We start from the raw sequence: 23,422 nt of genomic DNA on the forward strand, positions 1-23,422 counted from the left end.
AAGTGACAGATGGCTCAACATGGATACATTTCCCTGGAGCTACTATCTGTTGAGACATGACCAACAACTCATTAATGAGATTTGAGTCCCAATCTCTGTTGATTTATGGAACTGTTCTAATTGCAGGCCTCAATTTAGAAGTTATGATTCATTAACCTTTTACTTGGTCAATCATTCTTTCAGCGTGTCAGATAGGAGAGGTCGGGGAGACTAAGGAGTCCGAGGTTGCTGACAAGACTGAGCTGCTTGGGCTATGGAAATGAGAAATTATGTGCAGTCCATGCTTACAATGACTATGTAAATATAACTGAAAATTCTCACTCAAAGTATTCAGAAATAACACTTCAAACAGGAGGTGCCTATGAAAAGATGCACTTTTCTATGTGCCTTAATTCAACAATTATCATTTGAAAGCACCTTTACAGTAAGTAAATATTGAACACAGCACATCACAGGAAACAGCCTCCACTCTGTCCCGACTGCCTTGGTAAAGGAAGGGGGGATGAAGCCAGAATAATAAGGTAGGGGAGGGAAAGGAGTAAAGGATGGCAGCTTTCATCACCACTCATAATAAAGCATCCTGGAACAAAATGGCATCTTATTATCCTCCATATGTACTACCTGACTTATTGAGTTCTTCCAATATAATTCCACAGTAGGGTTGGTGCATAGCACATCAATTAACATCGTATAAGATGATGAAAGCCATGGATTGTGTGGATAACCAGAGGTTTTTTAACCTGGCCTGAAATAGCTAACACAAGGGGGCATAGTTTAGTGGTGCTTGTAAGCAGGTACAAGAGGGATTCTCAGAGGTAAGTTCTTCATGCAGAGAGTGGCGTGGAACTCCAGTGCGTGGAATGCACTGCCAGCGACGGAAGCAGATACAACAGGGTATTTTAAGAGACTCCTAAGAGAATAACTAACATATCCATTGAGATGTTCCCGCAACCAACGATTTCACTTTAACGATGCTGTATCTTGTTATTTTATATTCTCATTCTTTATTACTATTTATTTCTATTCGAATTTGCACAGTTTATTGTTTTGTATGTTCTACTTGATCTTTCATTAATTCTGTTTACAGTTTCTAATCTATAGATTTGCCTGCAAGAAAGAGAATCTCAGATTTATATCTGGTGACGTGTATGCACTCCAATAATAAATTTTACTTTGAGCTTTGGAGGGAATCTTGCAGGTTCATGCAGGAAAGTTGTTTCCATTGACAGGAGAGACTAGAACATGGGGGCATAGCCTTAAGATTCGGGGAAGTAGATTTAAAATGGAGATGAGGAGGAACTGCTTTTCCAAGAGAGGGCGAATCTGTGGAATTCTCTGCCCAAAGAAGCAGAGGAGGCTGCCTCAGTAAAAATATTTAAGACAAGTTTGGATAGATTTTTGCATAGTAGGGGAACTAAGTGCTATGGGGACAAGGCAAGTTGATGGAGATGAGTCCATGGCCAGATCAGCCATGAACTTATTGAATGATGGAGCAGGATCAATGAGCCCGATGGTCTCCTCCTGCTCCTATTTCTTATGTTCTTATGTACCCTGCAGACGTCATCCTTCTTGGTGGGAGTTATTGATTTGGGAGGTGCTGTTGGAGTAATCTAGGTAACTAAATGCCCTTTAGTATGCAGGTGATGTTCACTACAGCTACTATAAATACACGGTGCAGGGAGTGAATGCTTAGAATGGGTTGCAGAGATTCCAATCTAGCTGAAGAAAGTGGTGGACGCTACACAGTACATCACAACCAAAGCCTTCTTCAATATTGAGTACGCTTGCACGGAGCACTGCCACAAGAAAGCAGCAGCATCCATCAGCAAAGACTCCCACCATCCAAGCCGTAGCCTCTTCTCACTACGACCATTAGACAGAAGATGCAGCAGCTTTAGGCCTCAGTCCATCCCATTCAGCAACCACATGCTCCTGAACCAGCATGGGTAACTTCAATCTCCACAGCTCCATGTGCATTCTATGACCTAAAGACTCATTTTCTGTGACTCTTTACCCTGAGAACAGGAAATAATTTTCAAAGTTTTCTTTATTTGCTAAGTTTGTCTTCGTTTTTATAGACAATATAAATTTTGTAACATTGTTTTTTTGTCATCTCTTATAAATTCTATTGTTTTTTTTTCTGTAAATGCCTACAAGAAAATGAACCCCAGGTCACCTACCTACTGGAAAAATATAAACAAGGTTGAAAGAGTATAGAGAAAATTTACAAGAATGTTACTGTGACTGGAGGACCCGAGTTATAAGGCAAGAGTAAATAGGTTAGAACTTTATTTCGTAGAACATAGATTGAGAGGAGGGTGATAGAGGTATACAAAATTATGAAGGTTACAGATAAGGTAAATGCAAACAGGCTTTTTCCACTGAGTTTGGGTGGGACTAAGACCAGAGGTCATGGGTTAATGGTGAAAGGCAAAAAGTTTAAGGGGAACATGACGGGAAACTTCTTCACTTAGAAGATCATGAGAATGGAGAACGTGTTGCCAGCACGAGTGAGCTCAGTTCCAATATTTAAGCAAAGTTTGGATCGATACATGGATGGTGGGGGTATGGAGAGCTAAGGTCAGTGCAGGTCCATCGAGGTAGGCAGCTTTATGGACTAGATGGGCCAAATGGCCTGTTTCTGTGCTGTACTTTGCTATGACTGGGGTAGTATATAGTAACGTATACATACTTCCATATTAAATTTATTTTGAACTTTAAGCTTGTCTAGAGTTGTTGGGCCACCCTAATCTAGTCAGGTGAAGAGAATTCCAACATGCTGCAGACTTGGAGAGGTCTTGCACCATCTGAAGCTGAGTCAAATGGAATGAAGACTTCAATCAGCTCATATAAACACATATAACCGTGGTTAATCTTGCTGATGGTTTCTCAGATGTTAATGTTGCCATGATATTAATGTCATTGAATGTCAAATGATTGCACTCTCACTTGGTGGACAGGGGGCCTTTGTCAGGCAATTAGGTTGCACAATCCTTCATCACCATCAGCCTATTCATATCTGCCTCTTGCTTCAAGAAGACATGAAATGCTTCATTGGCTGAGGAGTTACAGATGGAATTGAAGCATCATGAATCAACCGTTTCCACACCTGTGTTGGGATTAAGCTGCTGAGAATACTGGGCCAAGGACATTGTCCAGGGGAACCCTTAAAGTGATGGCCTGCTGGCTGGAAAGACTAATCTGACAGTAACACTAATTAGTGCAACACCATTACAGCGCTTACAACTTAGGTTCAAATCCACTGCTATCTGTAAGGAGTTTGTATGTTCTTCCTGTGACCCTGTGGGTTTCCTCTGGGTGCTCTGGTTTCCTCCCACATTCCAAAGACCTACTGGTTGGTAGGTTCATTAGTCACACAGGTGCAATTGGAAAGTATGAGTTTCATTGGGCCAGAAGGGAATATCATCTTAGAGAATATCTCCATCATCTTAAATATAAGAGATTCAGCAGATGCTGGAAATCCAGAAAAATGCTGGAGGAAGTCAGCACATCAGACAGCATTTATGGAAAGGGGCCAACGTTGATGTTCAGGGTGAGAGCCTTTATCAATATCCATTGTCTTTAAAGTATAGCTCCTCCAAGAGGACCACAAGCTCGTTGCGGTTTGGAGGCTTACATGCCTCAATGACCCAGAGAGCTATGTTGGTTGGAGTCTGGGCTCTATGTTCTTGGTAAGGTCAACGATGCCAACAGATTAAAGGGTAGAGGACAGACTAAGAGTGGTCCACCAATCCTGCAGGTTTGGGGGTTCGGCTCGGGGCTAACAACCCTGACTGGTAAAACAAAATTGCCAGGGAAACAGCAATGAAGAATCCTTCTACATCTCAGTGCAATGGTATTCCTGAGACACACCCGGGACTTGCATGACTGATTGTAGTGAAAACCGAGATGAAGCTACTGACATGATGAAGGAAGCCCTGAACATCACCAGGGATGGAAGACCTTCATTGCTGCCCTAAACATCAGCAGCACAACAGGCACTACTATATGTAAAGTATAGCTGTAATTTGGTTTTACAGGGGAGCTGTTGCATTGGTTTCACAACTGAGTGACTAACCAATTCCATAAAGTTATAAAATTCTCCTCAATTGCACATGAGGCATTTGTGACCTCTCCAAGAAGGATAGATTGCAGAAGGCTCAGTCATCTTCAGGTGCTTCATCAATGTGGACATTTAACCAGGTACATGATCAAAAAACATGGGTGAATTTTAATATCGAGAGATAATGCCAAATTAGTCAACTCATTTGGATGGATTTGGATGGAGGTGTCAACAACAATGTTACTATTGGCACTTTTCATTGATAACCTGTTTGTTGATGCCCATTTCAGTTTTCATTAGCCTTACTGAACTGCTGATCACGATCCAAATATGAGGAAAGTGAGTGAAATTCCAGAGGGACAATAGGGAGCCATGATAAAACTGAAGTGAAGGGGCAGCAAGGAAAAATACTCGAATAATTGGAGCCATGGGACAATAAATTTCTTTAGCCAGAGGGTGGTGAATTTGTGGAACTTGTTAGCACAGGCAGCTGTGCAGGCCAGCTCATTAGGTATACTAAGGCAGAGAGTGATAGGTTCTTGATTGGACGTGGCATCAAAAGTTATGGAGAGAAGACCGGGGACTAGGCCTGAGGAGGGGAGAACAGATCAGCCATGATTGGATGGTGGAATAGACTCGATGGGCCAAATGACCTAATTCTGCTCCTATGCCTTATGGTCTTAGAATGGAATTAGTATAATTAGAATATAATAATTAGAAATTAGCCCATGCAGCCCTTTGAGTGTGCTCATCCACTTTATTCAGAAGTTTAAGAGAAGAAACGAGGTAGAATCTACTTCGATGAAAGTTCAGAATAGAATGGACAGTGGTCCATGGTGGCTGATATACAGTACTTTAAGCTTCCAATTTTAGTTCTGAGGTGACAGTTTCACAGAACCATCCCACTCTATATACTTAAACACCTACAATGCACTGTCAACACTTTAAACTACATCTTATAATGATTTTATTATACTTACATTTCAAATACATGGTAATATTTACGCATTTACGCACTTTTTAATTCCATATCTATAATTTGAACTCCAACTTAATTTTTATATGATTTGTTATTCTTTATAATTGTTCAATAATGTTGATTTGCTGCATGTCGCTCCCTGACCTGCACACCGCAACAAGTTCCTAATACAAGCCAATGTGCACTCTGTGGCCACTTTATTGGGTACACCTGTGCACGTGCTTATTAATGCAGATGTCTAATCAGCCAATCATATGGCAGCAACTCAATGCATAAAAACATGCAAACATAATCATGAGGCTCAGTTGTCATTCAGACCAAACACCAGAACGGGGAAGAAATGTGGTCTAAGTGACTTTGACTGTGGAATAATTGTTGGTGCCAGACAGGGTGGTTTGAGTATCTCAGAAACTGCTGATCTCACACAACAGAGTCTTGAGTTTACAGAGAATGATGCAAAAAACAGAAACATCCAGTAAGTGACAGTTTTGAGGGCAAAAAATGTCTTGTTAATGAGAGAAGTTGGAAGAGGATGACCAGACTGGTTCAAGCTGACAGAGAGGGCATTGTAACACAAATAACCACATTGTTCATAAGAGCATCACTGAATGCACAACATGGCAAGACTTGAAGTGGATGGGCTACAGCAACAGAAGTTCATGAACACACACTCTGTAGCCACTTTATTAGATAAAGTGGGTACCTAATTAAGTGGCCACTGCATGTATGTGTCAAATAAAGTTGATCATTCATCCCTGAATTGTCTTATCTCATTTATTTCAACAATCTGTTGTGCAATATATAGATTTAATTTGCATGATCAATTGAGTACTTCCATCAGTTCAAGAAAATTCCACTGGAAATGATTCAGATTATTGCTTGAATCCTCCAAAGCTCTTAAATTGATTTCAGTTCAATAACCAAATTCAATCGTCTCTTTCAGATTCTGCCTCTGATTATTTTCATTTTGGTGCGCTGAAGTATTTTCTTCTGATTTATAGCTTTGGTATCTTAACATTAAAGCTTTCAAAATGCTAACACAATATTTTGTTTAAACTAATCTGAACATTGATGATAGCATTAAGATATCTGTAATAAATCTTTTGTTCATTTGGATTTAAAGTATCAAAGTCCGTGTCCTAATACCCAAGCCAAAACAATCACGTCCATCACTCAAGAAAATTTCACACCAGAGTGCAACATTAATTTAAACTAAACCACAACAGTGAGGCAACAGAACAAATTACCAGAAGTCAAAATAGATATGGAATTTTAAAGGAAGAAATATTGATGAGAAGAAGTTCAATTTCAGATCTGCTCATGATATTACTCCACAATTCTTCCTTAAGCTCTCCAGACAGGCATGATAGGCTATAAATCTGTTCCACAGTGAAACACAAATTGTCCAAAAACATCCTGGCTACAGCCTGATTTTCAATTCCACTCATCTAAATGGGCAATAGCTGACTTTTCACTTCCATTTTGTGCTCCCATCCGATTCAAATTCAAAATTCAATTTTTAATTAAATTTTAATTCAATCTATAATTCAATTGTTGAATGGCCCATTAGGAACATGGATGACAGAAAAATGGAGGGCTATATAGGGAAAAACTGGGAACTTTTGATAGGTGAATCTCACATCAGTTGTAGGGAAATTGCTGGAGAAAATTCTTCAGGATAGGATATATGAGCATTTAGAAACACTAATCAGGGAGAACCAGCATAGCTTTGCATGTGGCAGGTCATGGGAAGGGTTAGATTAATATTACAGTACATTCTAAGATTAGTACATCATGGGCTGAAGGGCCTGTACTGTACTGTGGTGTTCCATGGTGTATGCTCTGTTTTTGAAAACAATGAAACTAGCTTTTATTTCCCTAAAAACAGTACATTTTTAAACAGTTTTGTGATGGTAATGGTAGACTAACAGCAGCAAACGTGAGATGGGTGCTGCAGTCAACCCGCATGAGCTGGCCCGGGCAGACAATATCCCAGGCCAAGTACTCAGGGTGAGTTCACACCAGCTCACTGACGCCTTCACAGACACCTTCAACACTTCACTCGTCCAAGCTGCTGTCGCCACATGGTTCAAATCAGCCACCATCGTCCCCATAACAAAGAAATCTGCACTTTCAAAATTAAATGTCTGCCACCAGTTGAGAAGAGTTTTGACAGCTGGTAATGGCACATATTAAAAACTCCATTCCAGGCACATTCACCAACATGCATATTGACAAAACTGCTCTATGACAGATACCAGAGCATCTGTCATGCACCTGGCCCTGACACGCCCAGAAAACAAGGACACTTATGTCAGAAGGCTGTTTCTGGATTTCAGTTCAGTGCTCAACACCATTGTCCCAAAGACCTTACTGAGCTCCCACTCCCCAATCTAAATCCACCACTCTGCATTTGGATGTTGGACTTCCTAACCAACACACCACAGATAGTCGGGATTCACAACCGCTCCTACCTCCCCATCATTTTCAACACGGGCCCCCCACCCCTCAACGCTGTGTGTTGAGCCCATTGCTGTACACTCTGTTCCCCTAAGAGTGCAAGGCCAAACACCCAATTTCCCTCGGGATCAATAAAGTATGTCTGTCTGTAATCACAGTGTCAAATTCACTGATGATATGGCAGTGGTGGGGCTTATCACCAACAATGATGAGATGGCCTACAGAAAGGAGATGGAAGAGCTCAGGTCCTGGAGCCAGGTAAATAACCTCTTCCTCAATGACAAAGGAGATGGTTATCAACATCACTGATACCAGTCTATATATCAGTGGCACAGCGATGGAAAGGATGAGCAGTTTCAAACTCGTTGGAGGGCACATCATCTCACACAACCTCTCCTGGACCCTGAACACATTCTATCCAATCAGCGAAGCTCAGCAACACCTTTACTTTCTGCTGAGGCTGAATAGAGCTGGCCTATGCACCTCTTTAATCACATCCTTCTACAAAGGTGCAGCGGAGAGCATCCTACTGTGCTGCGTCACTGCAGAGTGCGGACCCGCACCAACCTACCCACCATCAAGGACATATACACAGAAAGGTGCCAGAAAAGGGCCAGTAACATCATGAATGATTCCACCTAACCTACTCATGGACTGTTTGCCCCACTCCCGTCAGGGAGAACGCTTCATAACATCCACACCAGGCCCACCAGACTCAAAAAGAGTTATTTTCCCTAAGTAGTAAGGCTGATCAACACCTCTACCTACTAACTCACCCCAAAAGCATTATCATTTCTTGTCAGAATCACCTTAGGTCCAGGTATGCCTGTTCCTAGCTTCACCTTAGGGGCATACAATCAATCTATGTATATAAACTACCTTATATATTTATAGTTGTTTTTTTTTTACTTATTGTGTTCTTTACTTGTGTTTTCTTTTGTGCTGCTTTAAATCTGGAGTAACAATTATTTCATTCTTCTTTACATTTGTGTGCCGCAAATGACATTAAACAATCTTCAAACTTGAATTGAATAAGCACAGACAAAACCACAGGTGTCTTTTATATCATGTAGCATAAGACTCCTTTTAAAATTACAGTTTGTTTACAAGACATTGTAAAATCTTCACAGTACTATGATTTCTCTTTTGGAGTGAATTACAGCGTAAAGGACTCCTTCCATCCTGCGCATGGACTGTTTGAACTGCTCCCGTCTGGTAGGCGCTTCAGATCCCTCCAGACTAAGACTAATAGGCACTGGAGAAGTTGTTTCCCTACTGCGGTCACTTTGCTGAACAGTTAACTGCCGGTTAACTGTCGGCTAACTATTACTTGGATTGCATTACCTGTATGTATAATCTATATTTTCATTTATATTTATCATTATTATTGTTATGAGCAGAGAGACAACATCTGCCGGAAGTAAATTCCTTGTATGTGCATAGGTACTTGGCAATTAAAGTCTGATTCTGATATACTGCCCTGATATCAGACTGATGCACTCGTTCCATTGCATTGCAGTACTGCCAAGCACGACTTCTGTATCTATTTAGCCACGTATCTATTTTCTGTCTGTATTGTATATTGTGTTGCGCGTTCATTATGGATAATTATTTGCATGGGTTGGGGCGTGTGTAGAAGTTCAGAGTATGGTTACGTATTCATGCTTTGCCTTTTGTCAGTTGGGTGAATGATATTTTTTTGTTGACCATTGAATGCTAATGTTTAAATATGCATTAAATATGCTTTCTTTGACTCAGGACCTTGTAATTTGTAGAAGATGTCATGCAGTGTCAACCACTCCCCCCCCCCCCCCACAATACCCCGAGCTTAGAATAACCTTTTATCGTGTTGTGTCTGAGAGATGCTGGTCAACTTGATAAACCTTGGGAGGCATTGAGAAGAAGGTAAAAATTCTACAAGGAACATGCAATTAATTATTAACTTAAGTATTCATCAATTTGACAATAATCAAAAAATTGTAACATCTGGGAGGATTTAGGATGCTGAAGTTTTAAACAATATTGATAAATGTGTATCAGACAGGAAGATTATCATGCTGAATAGTTGGCTTTACCCAGCAGCATTACAAACATATATCTCAGAACCCAGGGTTGGGTTCAAGAGCGAGGAGGGACCCAAGATTTGGACGATTAAGCGATGGGTCAGATTGAAAGGGTCAGGTTGTCGGAGCTGGAGGCGAGGGATCAGCCAGTACAGCTCGCTGATCCATGAGATTTACTCATCTCTGTGCTAAACTGAGGCCGTGGCCTGTAACTAAAGGGCTCCTGGATCAATTGTAGTGATGACTCGCATTGTGGCTGAGGGCGCACTTTTGTGAACTTCAGTTCTGAATATTATTTGCTTACTTCTACTGTTTGCACAATTTGTTTCTCCCCCCCCCACCCGCCCATTGGGTGCTTGATGGTATTCTTCTCTCTAATAGCTTCTATTGGATTTCTTTGTTTTGTGGCTGTCTGGAAACAGATGATTTTCAAGCTTGTATGTAGTATATATAATATTTTGATAATAAATGTACTTTGAACTTTTTGAACCTTAGAATCGACAGATGCTGCACTTCACATAGGACCTTACGGACATTTTATGCAACAAAGAGAGGAGGCTCCTCATAACATGGGCACTGCACAGAAGGTCTCACTAGAGGAAATGGGAACTGGATTGATCTCAAAACAACCATGGAGGAAGAGGTCCTCCAGATACAGTTCCAGGTAACAATCAAAGGGGATTATTAAAATCAGAATCAGGTATAATTGGCATATGTGTTGTGAAATTTGTTGTTTTGCGACAGGAGTACATTGCAATACAGAATATAAAACAACTATAAATTAAAATAAGAAAAATATAAAAAGTTAAATTACATAAGTAGAGAAAAAAGAGAGCAAGCAGGCTTTTTCCACTGACGTTCAGTGGGATTACCACTGGAGGTCATGAGTTAAGGGTGAAAGGTGAAAAGTTTAAGGGGAACATGAGAGGAAATGTCTTCACTCAGAGGGTCATGTGAATGTAGAATGAGCTGCCAGTGCAAGAGATGCATGCAAGCTCTATTTCAACGCTTAAGAGAAGTTTGGAAAGGAACACAGATGGCAGGTGTATGGAGGGCTATGCTCCAGGTACAGGTCGATGGGATTAGGCAGTTTAAATGGTTTGACATGGACTAGATGAGTCGAAGGTCCTGTTTCTTTGCTGCACTTTTCTATGACTCTATTAATCTATAACTAGGTCAATACTAAAGGGTTGGAAGTAGAGATCAAGAGGTCATATGAGATCAGTACTTAAGAGCTAGATACAGTCCCACAAGAAATTTAATAAACATATTTGAGTGGACAAATGAAAACCTCTGCTTTTAAATACTGTATCCTCTTGTTGCACTACCAGCCTTGGGCACTGATTAATTAACAGAATCTCCATCACTCAGAAATAAATAATCCCATTTGATAAGGACTTGTCCAAGTATCAATCTGCTTTAGATTCAGATGTTGATAAACTTTAATAGGCAGAAAATTGGTAATCACGTTTGTGTAGGGAATGTGATTTCCCTTTATTAATTAGAATTGGTGCTTTGGCAAATTAGCATACGGAGACTCGTGTGTGTGCGTGCTTGCGTCTGTGTCTGTGTGCACAGTTTGCATGTTTTCCGTGTGACCGTGTGTGTCTGTTTCTTCCAGATGGTCTGATTTCCTCCCATATCCCAATGACAATGCTGGGTGGCACAATAGCATAGTAGTTAGCATAAAATCGAGCCAGTGACAGCGATCTGGGTTTGATTTTGCTGCTGTCAGTATGGAATTCGTACGTTCTTCTTTGACTCCTATGGCATTACAGGTCCTAAAGAATCCTATGGCATTACAGGAAAGATACTGGCCTGGACAGAGGAATGGCCGACAGTCAGGAGACGGTGAGTGGGGATAAAAGGGTCCTTTTCTGTTTGGCTGGCAGTGATTAATGGTGTTCCACAAGGTTCAGTATTGGGACTGCTGCTTTTCACATTTTTTGTCAGTCATTTAAATAATAGAATTGCTGGCTTTCAGGCAGTTTGTGGATGATGCAAAGATAGGTGGAGGGACAGGTAGTGCTGAGGAAGCAATGCAATTGCAACTGGACAAATTGGAAGAACAAGCCAAAAAAGTGGGAGGTGGAATACAGTATTGGGAAACATATGATAATACATTTTCATAAAGGGAACAATAGTGCAGACAATTATCTAAATGGGGAGAAGGTTTAAACATCAGAGGGGTAGAGGGATTTGGAGGTCTCATGCAAGTATCCCAGAAGGTTAATTTACAGGTTGAGTCTGTAGTGAAGAAGGCAAATACAATGTTGGCATCTATTTCAAGGGGAAGAGAATATAAAAGCAAGAAGATAATGCTGAGTCTTTATAAGACACCAGTCAGGCCGCACTTGGAGTATTGTCAACAGTTTGGGGCGCCATATTTCAGAAAGGATGTGCTGTCATTGGAGAGAGTCCAGAGGAGGTTCATGAAGATGATTCGAGGAATAAAGTGTGTTATGTATGAGGAGCGTTTTGCAGCTTTGGGCTTGTACTTATTGGAATATAAAAGGATGTGTGGGGATCTCATTGAAACCTGAATGTTGAAAGGGTTAGATGTGGATGTGGAAAGGGTGTTTCCTATGTGGGGGTGGGGGGGATATCAAGAACTAGAGGGCACAGCCTCAAAACTGAGTGGTGAATTTTTAGAACAATGGTAAGGAGTAGTTTTTTCTCAGCCAGAGATTGGTGACTTTGTGGAATGCTCTGCCACTGACTGTGGTGGGTATATTTAAGGGGGAAGTTGATAGTTTCCTGATTGGTCTGGGGATCAAAGGAAGGCAGGTGTATGGGGTGGAGTGGGATACGAGATTCGCCGTGATGGAATGGTAGAGCAGAACTGTCTTATGGTCTTTTGGTTTCCTCCAGCATTCCAAATAAGTCCAGGTTAGTAGGTTAATTATTCACATGGGTGTAATTGGACAGCAGTACTTGGCTGGGCTGAAAGTGCCTGTTATCGTGCTGATACTTCAAAGTTCAAAATATCCTGACTTGGAAATACACTACCATCCTTTCATTGTTTCTGAGCCGAATTCCTGTAAGTTCTTCTTCAATAAACTTGAATCAGAACCAAAATCAGAGTCAGGTTTAATATCACTGCCAAAACACAGAAACATAAAAAACGTAGAAAACCTACAGCACAATACAGGCTTTTCAGCCCACAAAGCTTTTCCAAACATGTCCTTTCTTTAGAAATTACCTAGGGTTACATATAGCCCTCCATTTGTCTAAGCTGCATGTACTTATCCAGGAGTCTCTTAAAAGACCCTATCATATCTGCTTCCACCACCGTTGCCGGCAGCCCATTCCACACACTCACCACAATATGGGCCTTGTGAAATTGTTGCCGGAAGTCCATTTTACCAGACAAAGGGGAAAGGATCTCAAGATAGGGATCCAAAGAATGGGAATATTTTTGGATTTTCTACTCCAGAAAGCAGTGGGTATCAGTGGAATCTAGTTAGTGAGAAAGCGAGAGTGCTGTGATAGTTCGGCAATTACCTCACTAAACAGGAAAGCAAATTACTACTTGTATCTGGAGAGCAAGATTAATATCACAGGTCAGAAGCTTTCTGTCCTGGAACATTGCCTTTGAAGAAGATCTCTCTCTCTCTAATTAGAAGTCATTGACTTGAAACATTTATAAAATCTCTCTCCATAGCAATGAGTCATAGACAAGTAAGGCACAGAAAGGCCCATTTAGTCTGTGTCGAACCGTTTAAACTGCCTACTCCTATTGACCTACACTGGGACCATAGTCCTCCATACCCCTGCCACCCCTGTACCTATCCAAACTTCTCTGAAACATTGAAATCCAGCTCAATTGCACCACTTGTGCTGGCAGCTCATTCCACACTCCCACGATCCTCTGAGTGAAGAAACCACCCCCCCTTAAACTTGCTGAACAATTCCAGCAATTTCTCTTTTTGTTTCAGATTTCCAACATCTGCAATACAGTCAGTGGCCACTCTACTGGATACCTCCATCTGAGCTTCAAATGATGTTGGCAGCGTTTGTTTTACAGCATCAGTGACCGAGGTTCATTTCCCTCCTCTGTCTGTAAGGTGTTTCTACTTTCTCCCTGTGACCATGTGGGTTTCCTCTGGGTGCTCCCGTTTCTACCCACATGCCAAAGACGTACAGTTTATCAAGTTAATTGGTCACAAGTGTGTAATTGAGCAGTGCAGCCTCATTGCTCTGGAAGGGCCATTTCCCTTGCAGTTTCTTTAAATAAATAAATGAATATAATGCTTTGTGCCTGAAATGCTGCTGCAGGTAAGCATTTCTTGTGCACACATGGACTAACACAAATGACAATAAAGTCGATTTTGAGACTTTGAGGTTGTAACAGACCATTTAAGCATTCAATGGGAAATTGTACTGCCTCATCAATGTCTGCTTCGCTGTCGATAGGTTTATCTGGTACAGGTTGTTCAGGAAGCCTTGAAAGGAGATCTTTATTCATGAACTGAACTTGCTGCTAAAGTTGCTCTTTCACACAACTCTTAGCAATTCAAATGATGTTGTGTGATATTTGGGTAATCAACTTGCATCAGATCATGAAGTGAGATAACAATTCAGCCCAAGATTTTGATCAGGATGTCAATTTTTGCCTAATTTGCTCATTTCCTAATTTGCATAAATTCAAGGCAATTTATTTTAGAGTCATAGAGCACCAAAGCCCAATAACAGGCCCTTTGGCCCCTCTAATCAGAGCCAATCTATTATTTTGTACCCAGAGCATAGTCCTTCATACCCCTGCCATACAAGTACTTAACCAAATTTCTCTTAGCTGTTGAAATCAAACCCATATCCACCACTATCTCTGGCAGCTCATTCCACACTCACACCATCCTCTGAGTGAGGAAGTGCCCCCTCATGTTATCCTCTCTGGTTCAATTCCCACTTACAGGAAGTACGCTATGGATTCAATCTGAGATGTTCCTGACCCTAGTACCCGGAAGGCAACATACCATCCAGAAATCCTGTTCTTGTCCACGGAACCTGTCTGATCCCCTAACCACTACAGCTCGTCTCTTCTCTCCACCTCCCCCCCACTCCCACACTCCCACACTTCCCTTCTGAGCTACGGAGTCAGACTCATTGCCAGGTGAAAAAAGATAAGTACATGTTTGCCACTGCAACAGTTTAGGTGATCTATGAGAGCCAGGACACTGATGTCCCATTGGGGACACTTTAACTGATGGCTTCCTGATAAAATGGTTCACCCAATGTACACTGCTGAATTGTCTGAAGTAACAGTGGAGTGTCAGCCTGGGGTGCTGACAATAGTTCACTTAATTTTCCAGTGAGTTTGAAAAGATTTGCTGGCACAGCATGAGTTGCTCCTTGTTACATGCATTGATGCCATCATAAAACATGCACAAATGACAGCAAAAGTAAGACATGCATGGAGTGCTTGGCACATTTTCCTCATCTGCAGAACCTACACACAAAAATTTCCAAATGCAAAATGGTTTTTGCCTGTGTTTTGTGCATAAAACAGGTGCATGTGCATCCAAGTTTCAAGCAATAATTGTGTATTTAATATTTCAATAATATTTGAGTAATCTTGTGTGTGTGTTTATAGTTTAGTTAAGCACTTTTGTTTGTAAGCTCTATATTTTTACATATAGCCTGTAATTAATTATTTAAACAAACAAGATTCTTTCTACCTACAGGAAAGAAGTAAACAAGGTTGAAGGAGTACAGAGAAAATTTACAAGGATGTTGCTGGGTCTGGAGGACCTGAGTTATAAGGAAAGATTGAATAGGTTAGGACTTTATTCCTTGGAATGTAAAAATTCAGGTGAGATTTGATAGAGATATGCAAAATTATGAGGGATATAGATAGGGTGAATAAAAGCAAGCTTTTTCCACTAAGGTTGAGTGAGACTACAACTAGAGGTCATGGGTTAACGGTGAAAGGTGAAAAACTTAATGGAAGCATGATGGGACACATCTTCACTCAGAGGGTTGTGGGAGTATGGAATGAGCTGCCAGCACAAGTTGTGCATACAAGCTCAATGTCAACATTTACGAGAAGTTTGGATAGGTACATAAATGGTAGGGTTTTGGAGGGCTTCACTAATGTTTGTACAGCTTCCACATGTTATCCCAACTTCTGTACTCAATACATTGAAGGCCAATGTGCCAAAAGCTTTTTTTACAACACTATCTACTTGTGACACCACTTGCAACAAATTATGTTCCTGTATTCCCAGATACCTTTGTTCTGCCACACTCCTCAGTGCCCTACCATTCACTCTGTATGACCTACCCTAAACCTTGCACCTGTCTGTCCCATTCCATCCCCCATTTTCCAGAAGATGCAGATCCCTCTGCAAGCCATGATAGCTTTCCTCACTGTCCACTATACCCTCAACCTTGGTGTCATCCAGAAATTTGCGGACAACCACATTTTCATCCAGATCATTAATATAGATGACAAACAACAAAGGATCCAGCACCGATCCCTGCAGCACTCCACTAGTAACAGGCCTCCAGTCAGAAGCAGCCTTACCTTACAACTCACTGGCTTCTCCCACAAAGCCCATGTCTAATTCAATTTACTGCCTCACCTTGAATGTAGAGTGACTGAACCTTCATGATCAACCTCCCATGTGAGATCTTGTCAAATGCCTTACTAAAGTCCATGAAGGCATCATCCACTGCCTTGCCTTCATCCACTTTCCAGGTAACTTCCTCAAAAATCTTTATAAGATTGGTTAGGGATGACCTACCATGCATGAAGCCATGTTGACTATCCTTATTCAATTCATGTCTATCCAACTACTTATATAACCAGTCTGTTAGCATACCTCCCTATAACTTTCCCACAACTGATATCAGACTTAGTGGCCTCTAATTTCCTTTTTAGAGCCTTTTTAAGACAACATCAGCTATCCTCCAATCCTTTGGTACCTTCCCTATCGCTAAGGATGTTTTAAATATCTCTGCTAGGACACTGGCATTTTCTTCACTTACCTCCTGTATGGTGCGAGGGAGCACCTTGTCATGCCGTGGGGACTTATCTACCCTGATTTGCCTTAAGATAGCAAACACTTCCTCCTCTGTAATCTGTATAGGGTCCTTGGAGTTGATGCCACTTTGCCTCACTTTTATAGACGCAGGGGAACAACTTTCTGGTTACTGGGAAGAATTACTGAGAGGATCTGACCAAGTATTTCATGTGGTAGATAGTCAAAAGACCCTCTGTAATTCCCACAATCAAACCTATTTGCCTTTTCCTACGCGGTTATAAATTGGGATTGGTAGCTTCAGGTGTATCTTCTTTTTCTCATTGGTCCATTGGCCCTATTTTATTTAGGATATGGTTTTCACAACTTCATGCAGGTCAGGAGTAGGAGCAAGGCAGGCCCAAATATTTCCAGAGGAATGGAGTCAAGATACTCAGTAGATGTTTGCAATTGAAGATGTCTTCAAAATGATCCTTCCAGGTATTATTTACTGCTCTGAATGTTCACCTTCATTTATAGTTATGTTTGCAGTTGGATTTTGGGCATTTGGCCTGGGATTGACTTTTACAGTCCTGAACAATCTATGCAACAAGGATGGCTATATCTTCTGCACTATCTTCTACTACCTTTAAGTCACGAGTTGAACCTCTATCTTCAGGCAGCTGCCGAGTTGTTTCTTTTCCCTTTAAAGAAGGTGAAGCGTCCAAGTAGGAACATCCTATGTTTGCAATTGATTAGTTGCTGCAATGCTTCTGCTGACGGTGATATTTTGGGTTTTGGGAATAGTGAAGATTAAATAGTAATCACTCAAGTGGTTAGTGGATTCTTGATGAAGAATGTCAGCCTGAAACATTGAGTGTTTATTTTCCTCCAGAGATGCTGCCTCACCTGTTGATTTCCTCTAGTATTTAGCAACAATCTTTGGTGTGTGTCATGACGCAGCTGATGTGAACATCTTTATAATCCCTCACTGGAGGTAATGCCATGACATCTCTTGCTTGAACCTCGAATATAGTTTTTATTTTGAGAATGCTTCCTTACTTTGGAACCCCTGAGCTTAATCTCTGCCAAACAAATACCTAAAATTTCAATGCACTGAAAACTGGTCTACCTGCTCATGGAAACGAGTTATTTATTTATTTTGCAATACAGCGTAGAGTAGGCTCTTCCTGCCCTTCGAACCACACTGCCCAACAAACCCTGACCATCTGGATTAATCTTAACCTAATCACGGGACAACTTGCAGTGACCAGCTGACCTATCTGATATGTCTTTGGACTGTGGGAGGAAACCAGAGAACCTGCAAAAATCCACACATTCCACAGGGATGATGCACAGAGAATCCTTACAGACAATGCCAGAATTGAACCTCAAACCCTGATGTCCCAGGCTGTAATAGCATCGCACTGCTACATTAATGGGGCACCCAAACTTTATTCTCTCTGTCCGTAAAGGATTATTCACAAAGCGACTCATTAATTTCTTTAACTAGGAATCTCCTGATCTTAATAATGGACTACTACAGATGGCAGGGAGACAGTTGTTCAAAATCAAGTGAAAGTGAACAGCAGAATGTTCACTGGGAACCTGTTCAATGTTACATTTCGTATTCCATGAGGTGAATAAACTCTTCTCGGACTTCCAGCTGGGATCAGGTATAACCGACATGTCAATGACAAACTCCGCCATGAAGATGGTTTCAAAATGTCGCTAATAATCCATATCTGTACCCAGCTGGAAAGTGGAGAAGAGTTCATTTGTCATATTTGCCAGGGAAAGTACTAGATCCTATCAGGCTGATTAGTTTCCCTTCAGACTGTTCAACCAGACAATTAAAACATCAGGTGCCATAATATCTTTTATAAGTCGAAAGCATTATTCATGTAGGTTGCACATATGATTTTATATATATGCTTTTGAATCAAAGATTTATGAATCAATGGACTGAGAAATGAAGGTAATGAATTAAGCTAGCTTTATTAAACAGCAGATATGTTTCAAAGGTTGTGTGGCCATATTCAAAGTTCAAAGCAAATTTATTATCAAAGTACATCAGTATCACCATGTACAACACTGAGTTTTATTTTCTTGTGGGAATACTCAATAAATCCATAATAAATAATCTTTTAAATTAATATTTTCATTAACATACAACATGGAATTAGCCCTTCTGGCTCTTTGAACCGTGTTGCCCAATAATTCCAGCTTTTAATCCTACCCTAATAATGGGACAATTTACAAAGACCAATTAATTTACCAACCAGCATGTCTTTGGACTGAGGGAGCAAACCAGAGCACACATAAGAAACTCACATGGTCACAGGGAGAACGTACAAACTCCTTACAGTCATCTGTGGGAGATGAACCCAAGTCGCTGGAACTGTAAAGCATTGTGCTAACCATTGCGTTACCATGCTGCCCCATAATAACCATAACAGAATCACTGAAAGACCACACCAACTTGGGCATTCAACCAGACTGCAAAAGACAACAAACTGTACAAATAGAAACTGAAAACAATGATAACAATAAATAAATAAACAATAATTATCAAGAACATGAGATGAAGAGTCCTTAAAAGTGAGTCCATAGGTTGTGGGAACATTTCAATGATGGGGCATGAGAAGCTGAGTGAAATTATCCCCTTTGGTTCAAAAGCCTGATGATTGAGGGGTAATATTACTCAATTTGAAGTTTCTAACCAACAAAATGTTTATAAACCTGAAGGCAACAAAAATTAGGTCACAATGCTGTTTTCTATTCAGTAATCTGCAATTATAATCATTTAATTAATAACATAGTCACTTTTTTATTCTTAATATTTACAGAAGTTTTAGTGGTGCTGCATCTCTGCATGGGACTCAGCTCTGATGAGTCACATAAAATATCTTCTCTCCATAGGAATCCCACTGCACATAACAATGACAATCCCTACCTACTAACCTGACTCTCAAATCCTGGATTGACCTGACTGAGGTCCTGCTCTCCACAGCGGCAATCTGGGATCTCTCCTTTTTCAAGGAAGCTTACCTGTGTGCTGCTGAATGAAGACTTCATGATCACATTCAGTTTTTCAGGTATTACCTTGTGGAAGGGGCTATATTTGGTCACATACCATTTGCAGTCTTTTCCCAGTTAGATAATAATGACTTTTGATTGCTCTTGCTTAAGCGCATGACCTTATACCTTGCTCTTGCCAAAGTGCCCAACCTCATATTAAAATCCATTTACAAACAAGAGAAAATCTGCAGATGCTGGAAATCCAAGCAACAGACACAAAATGCGGAAAGAACTCAGCAGGCCAAGCAACATCTATGGAAAAGAGTACAGTTGATGTTTCGGGTCAAGACTTTTCAACAGGACTGGAGAAAAAAAAGATAAGGAAGCTAGCTACATCCTTTCTCAAAGTCAAAACATTCTCACTGCAAGTTATCTCTTTGGCAATTTTGTTCAAAGTCACAATACCCTCGTCACAAAATGCTCCTTTTGCCCATTTTTGTTCAGCTGGTTCACTCTCCCTGCTCGAAGATCCTGGATCCTTCTTTAATGATTTGAAGCAAGGTTTCTGGGTCAAAATAGTTCAGAACACCCAGGAACTGATCAGACTCCCTGTCTGTCTGAGGAGTCATTGCTGTCAGCATCCAAATGTCCATACCTTTAAAACAGTTGAAAGCCTTGCCTGATTTCCCCAGAAGGTTGTGGAAGATTATGAACATCTTCATCACATGAAAAATTGGATATTATATTCATAAACACAATGTTCAAATCAAAATATTCAAAATACAGTTCATAACCAGGGTAGCCTCCAACCTGATGGCATGAACATGAATTGTCTAACTTCCAGTAATTTATTTGCCTTTCTTTCTCTTTTTCCATTCCCCATTCTGTGTTCCTTCTTACTCTTTCTCTTCTCCTCACCAATCTATCATCTCCCCAGTGCCTCTTCTTCCCTTTCTCACATAGTCCACTCTCCACTCCAATAAGATTCCTTCTTCTTCTTCCTTCTAGTTTTTCCACTAATCATCTTGCTGATTCTCACTTCATTCCCCCCCACCTTCCCCCTCACCTGGCTTCACCTATCACCGCCCAGCTGGCGTCCCTTACACCAACCCCCCACCACAGTCTTCTTATTCTGGCTTCGTCTCCCTCCCTTTCCAGTCCCAGTGAAGGGTCTCAGCTTGAAACATTGACTGCTTACTCCTTTGCATAGATGCTGCCTAAACTACTTGAGTTTCTGTAGCATTTTGTGTAGTTACTCTATATCATATTCGTATTGCATTGTATTAGAATACAATGAGCATACACAGAATATGCTCAGAGACAAGAAAGAGATCAAATTAGATTAATGATTGGAAGAAAACCATTCCAGTTGATATTAATTTCATGAGAGCATGAGTTGAAGATTGATGATGAGATTTTGAAATACTTGATCACAGCTCATACTTAGTACAACTCACCACAGTCAGATCTCTACGACTATAACCGGATTAAGAGATCTCAGAAGTAAATCTTATTAATATTCATACCTTTACATACTGGTCTATGGTCACTCCATGCTGCAAAAACTTCAGCAATTATCTGGCATGTGATAGTTTTGGATCCTTGCAGAACAAAGTCTTCATCACATGTAAATTGGACCGATGATCCAAGACTTCAGAAAGAAGAGGTGAAAAAAAGTGTTAGCTTTCGTGCTTTGTTATGTTAGAACTGCACATTTAAAATAGACACAAAATACTCTGCTGGTCGTATTTTTTTATAACTGACGAGTAATCCTTAGATGAGGTTCAAAATCTATCGAATAGAAGCACTTTGCATACAATTGAAACAATAGCAGCCAGTGCATATTCAGTCACATTATAAACCAGGGTGCAAATTAACTAAATGGATATTATTACCCCTTTTTACCAGCCAAATCAAGCTGATTTGAGATGGGGCTGTTTTCATGATGGTGTAGTGTCTCAAATCTGAAATGCTTGTGAAATATATAGGTGGGTCGTAAAGAAAGCACATTGCCCTTCATAAATCAAAGTAACGAGTACAGTGGATGGGATGTAATGTTTAGGTTGTTTAAGACGTTAGTGAGGCCTAATTTGGAATACTGTGTGCAGTTTTGGTCACCAACCTGCAGGAAAGATGTAAATAAGTTTGAAAGACAACAGAAAAAAAATTACAAGGAATTTGCTGGGACTGGAGGACCTGAGTTACAGGGAAAGATTGAGTTTATTCCTCAGAATATAGAAGATTGAGAGGAGATTTGATGAAGGTATACACAATTATGAGAGGTGCAGACAGGGTAAAATGCAAGCAGACATTTTCTACTGAGAATGGGTGAGATTACAACCAGAGTTCATGGGTTAAAGATGAAAGGTGAAAACTTTAAGGGGAACATAAGTGGAATTTTCTTCACTCAGAGGGTGGTGAGATCGTGGAAAAAGCTGCCAGCACAAGTGGTGCATGCAAGCTTGACTAGTTTTGACATGAACTAGATGGGCTGAAGAGCCTGCTTCTGGCTGCAGCACAGCCTGATACGGGGCCACCAATGGAAATTTGAATGGAAAATCCTACAAAAGGTAGTGAATTTGGCCCAGAACATCACTGGTAAAGCCCTCCTTACCACTAAGTACATCTACATGAAACACTGTTGTAGGAAAGCAGCATTCATCATCAGAGATCCTTACCACCTAGGCCATGCTCTTTTCACACTGCTACCATCAGACAGAAAGTATAAGAGCATCAGGACCCACACCACTAATTTTAGGAACAGTTACTACCCCTCAGCCATCAGGCTCTTGAAAATAAGAGGATACTATACTCATGCATTGGGTTGTCCCCACAACCAATGATTTCACTTTAAGGACTCTTTATCCTGTTATTTCACGTTTCACGATTTATTGCTATTTACTTATATTTTTATTTGCACTGTCTGTTGCACTCTACTTGATCTTTCATTGATCCTGTTACAGTCAGTATTTTATAGATTTGCTGAGTATGTCTGCAGGAAAATGAATCTCTGGGTTGTATGTGGTGATATATACTGTATGTACTCTGATAATAAAATTTACTTTGAATTTTGGAAATGATGGGGACATGTGATGGGGCAGTAGCTGAAGAATAAACTTTGCAGCTGGCTGCACTACTGACATAATTGCAATTCACAGAAAGGCACCAAACAACTGGTTACCTGAAATCAGAACCAATTCGTACTCCATGTTCTGGCTCTCCGGGATCTGGACACGAGTTGGATGGGTGCTTTACTCCTCCCTCATTCACTGAAAAAGATTGCAAACAGGAAAAATTCCATCAACATTCTTTTTTCCCATTATTTCTCTTGTGTTGTGCTTTGGTCACAAAACAAATGGAAATAAATAATAAAAAAAGTGATACTTAAGTGATCCAGCAAAAATACTTAAGATATGAAGACGCTAATTAAAGAAGGAATATGCATTTGAGAAGCACTTCATCAAACCATCCAAATGCATTGTCGCACGTAGCATTAAGTATATTATTTTTTCCCCAAATCTTGCTATCATTAGAGAGAAATGATGCAGAATCAGGCCCAATGGTCCATGTTGATCATCTTTACACAAATCCAATCCAACCAACCAATTAAATTCTCCCAACATTCCCATTAAATATACCCAGAGTGAGCCATTCATCTACACACAAGGGCCCATTAGCCCAACAACCCAAATAAGTTTGGAAGTGGGCGGGAACCCACACAAATGTGGAACCTATGCTGGAGATAAGGATTGGAATTGGTCACTGGATCTGTGGGTCAACAGTTCCAATACGTTGTATCACAGAGTCATTAACCCATTACCTGGTCTGACACAGGTTCAAACAGCATGACGATAAACCCTTTGGCCCAAATCAT

General features: G+C 40.6%; 1 protein-coding gene across 1 annotated transcript in view; it reads right to left on the bottom strand.

The window, feature by feature from the left end:
- csmd3b (CUB and Sushi multiple domains 3b) overlaps positions 1-23,422 on the bottom strand; it is a 2,186,187-nt gene that overhangs the window by 757,790 nt on the left and 1,404,975 nt on the right. Inside the window, exons 8-9 of the mRNA XM_059983996.1 lie at positions 22,730-22,817; positions 21,075-21,199 (exon numbers count right to left, since the gene is read on the bottom strand). Of these exons, the coding sequence (XP_059839979.1) occupies positions 21,075-21,199; positions 22,730-22,817 (213 nt within the window). The remainder of the gene's footprint in view (positions 1-21,074; positions 21,200-22,729; positions 22,818-23,422) is intronic.

The sequence above is a fragment of the Hypanus sabinus genome, chromosome 1 (genome assembly GCF_030144855.1).
Source record: "Hypanus sabinus isolate sHypSab1 chromosome 1, sHypSab1.hap1, whole genome shotgun sequence".
Lineage (NCBI taxonomy): Eukaryota > Metazoa > Chordata > Chondrichthyes > Myliobatiformes > Dasyatidae > Hypanus > Hypanus sabinus.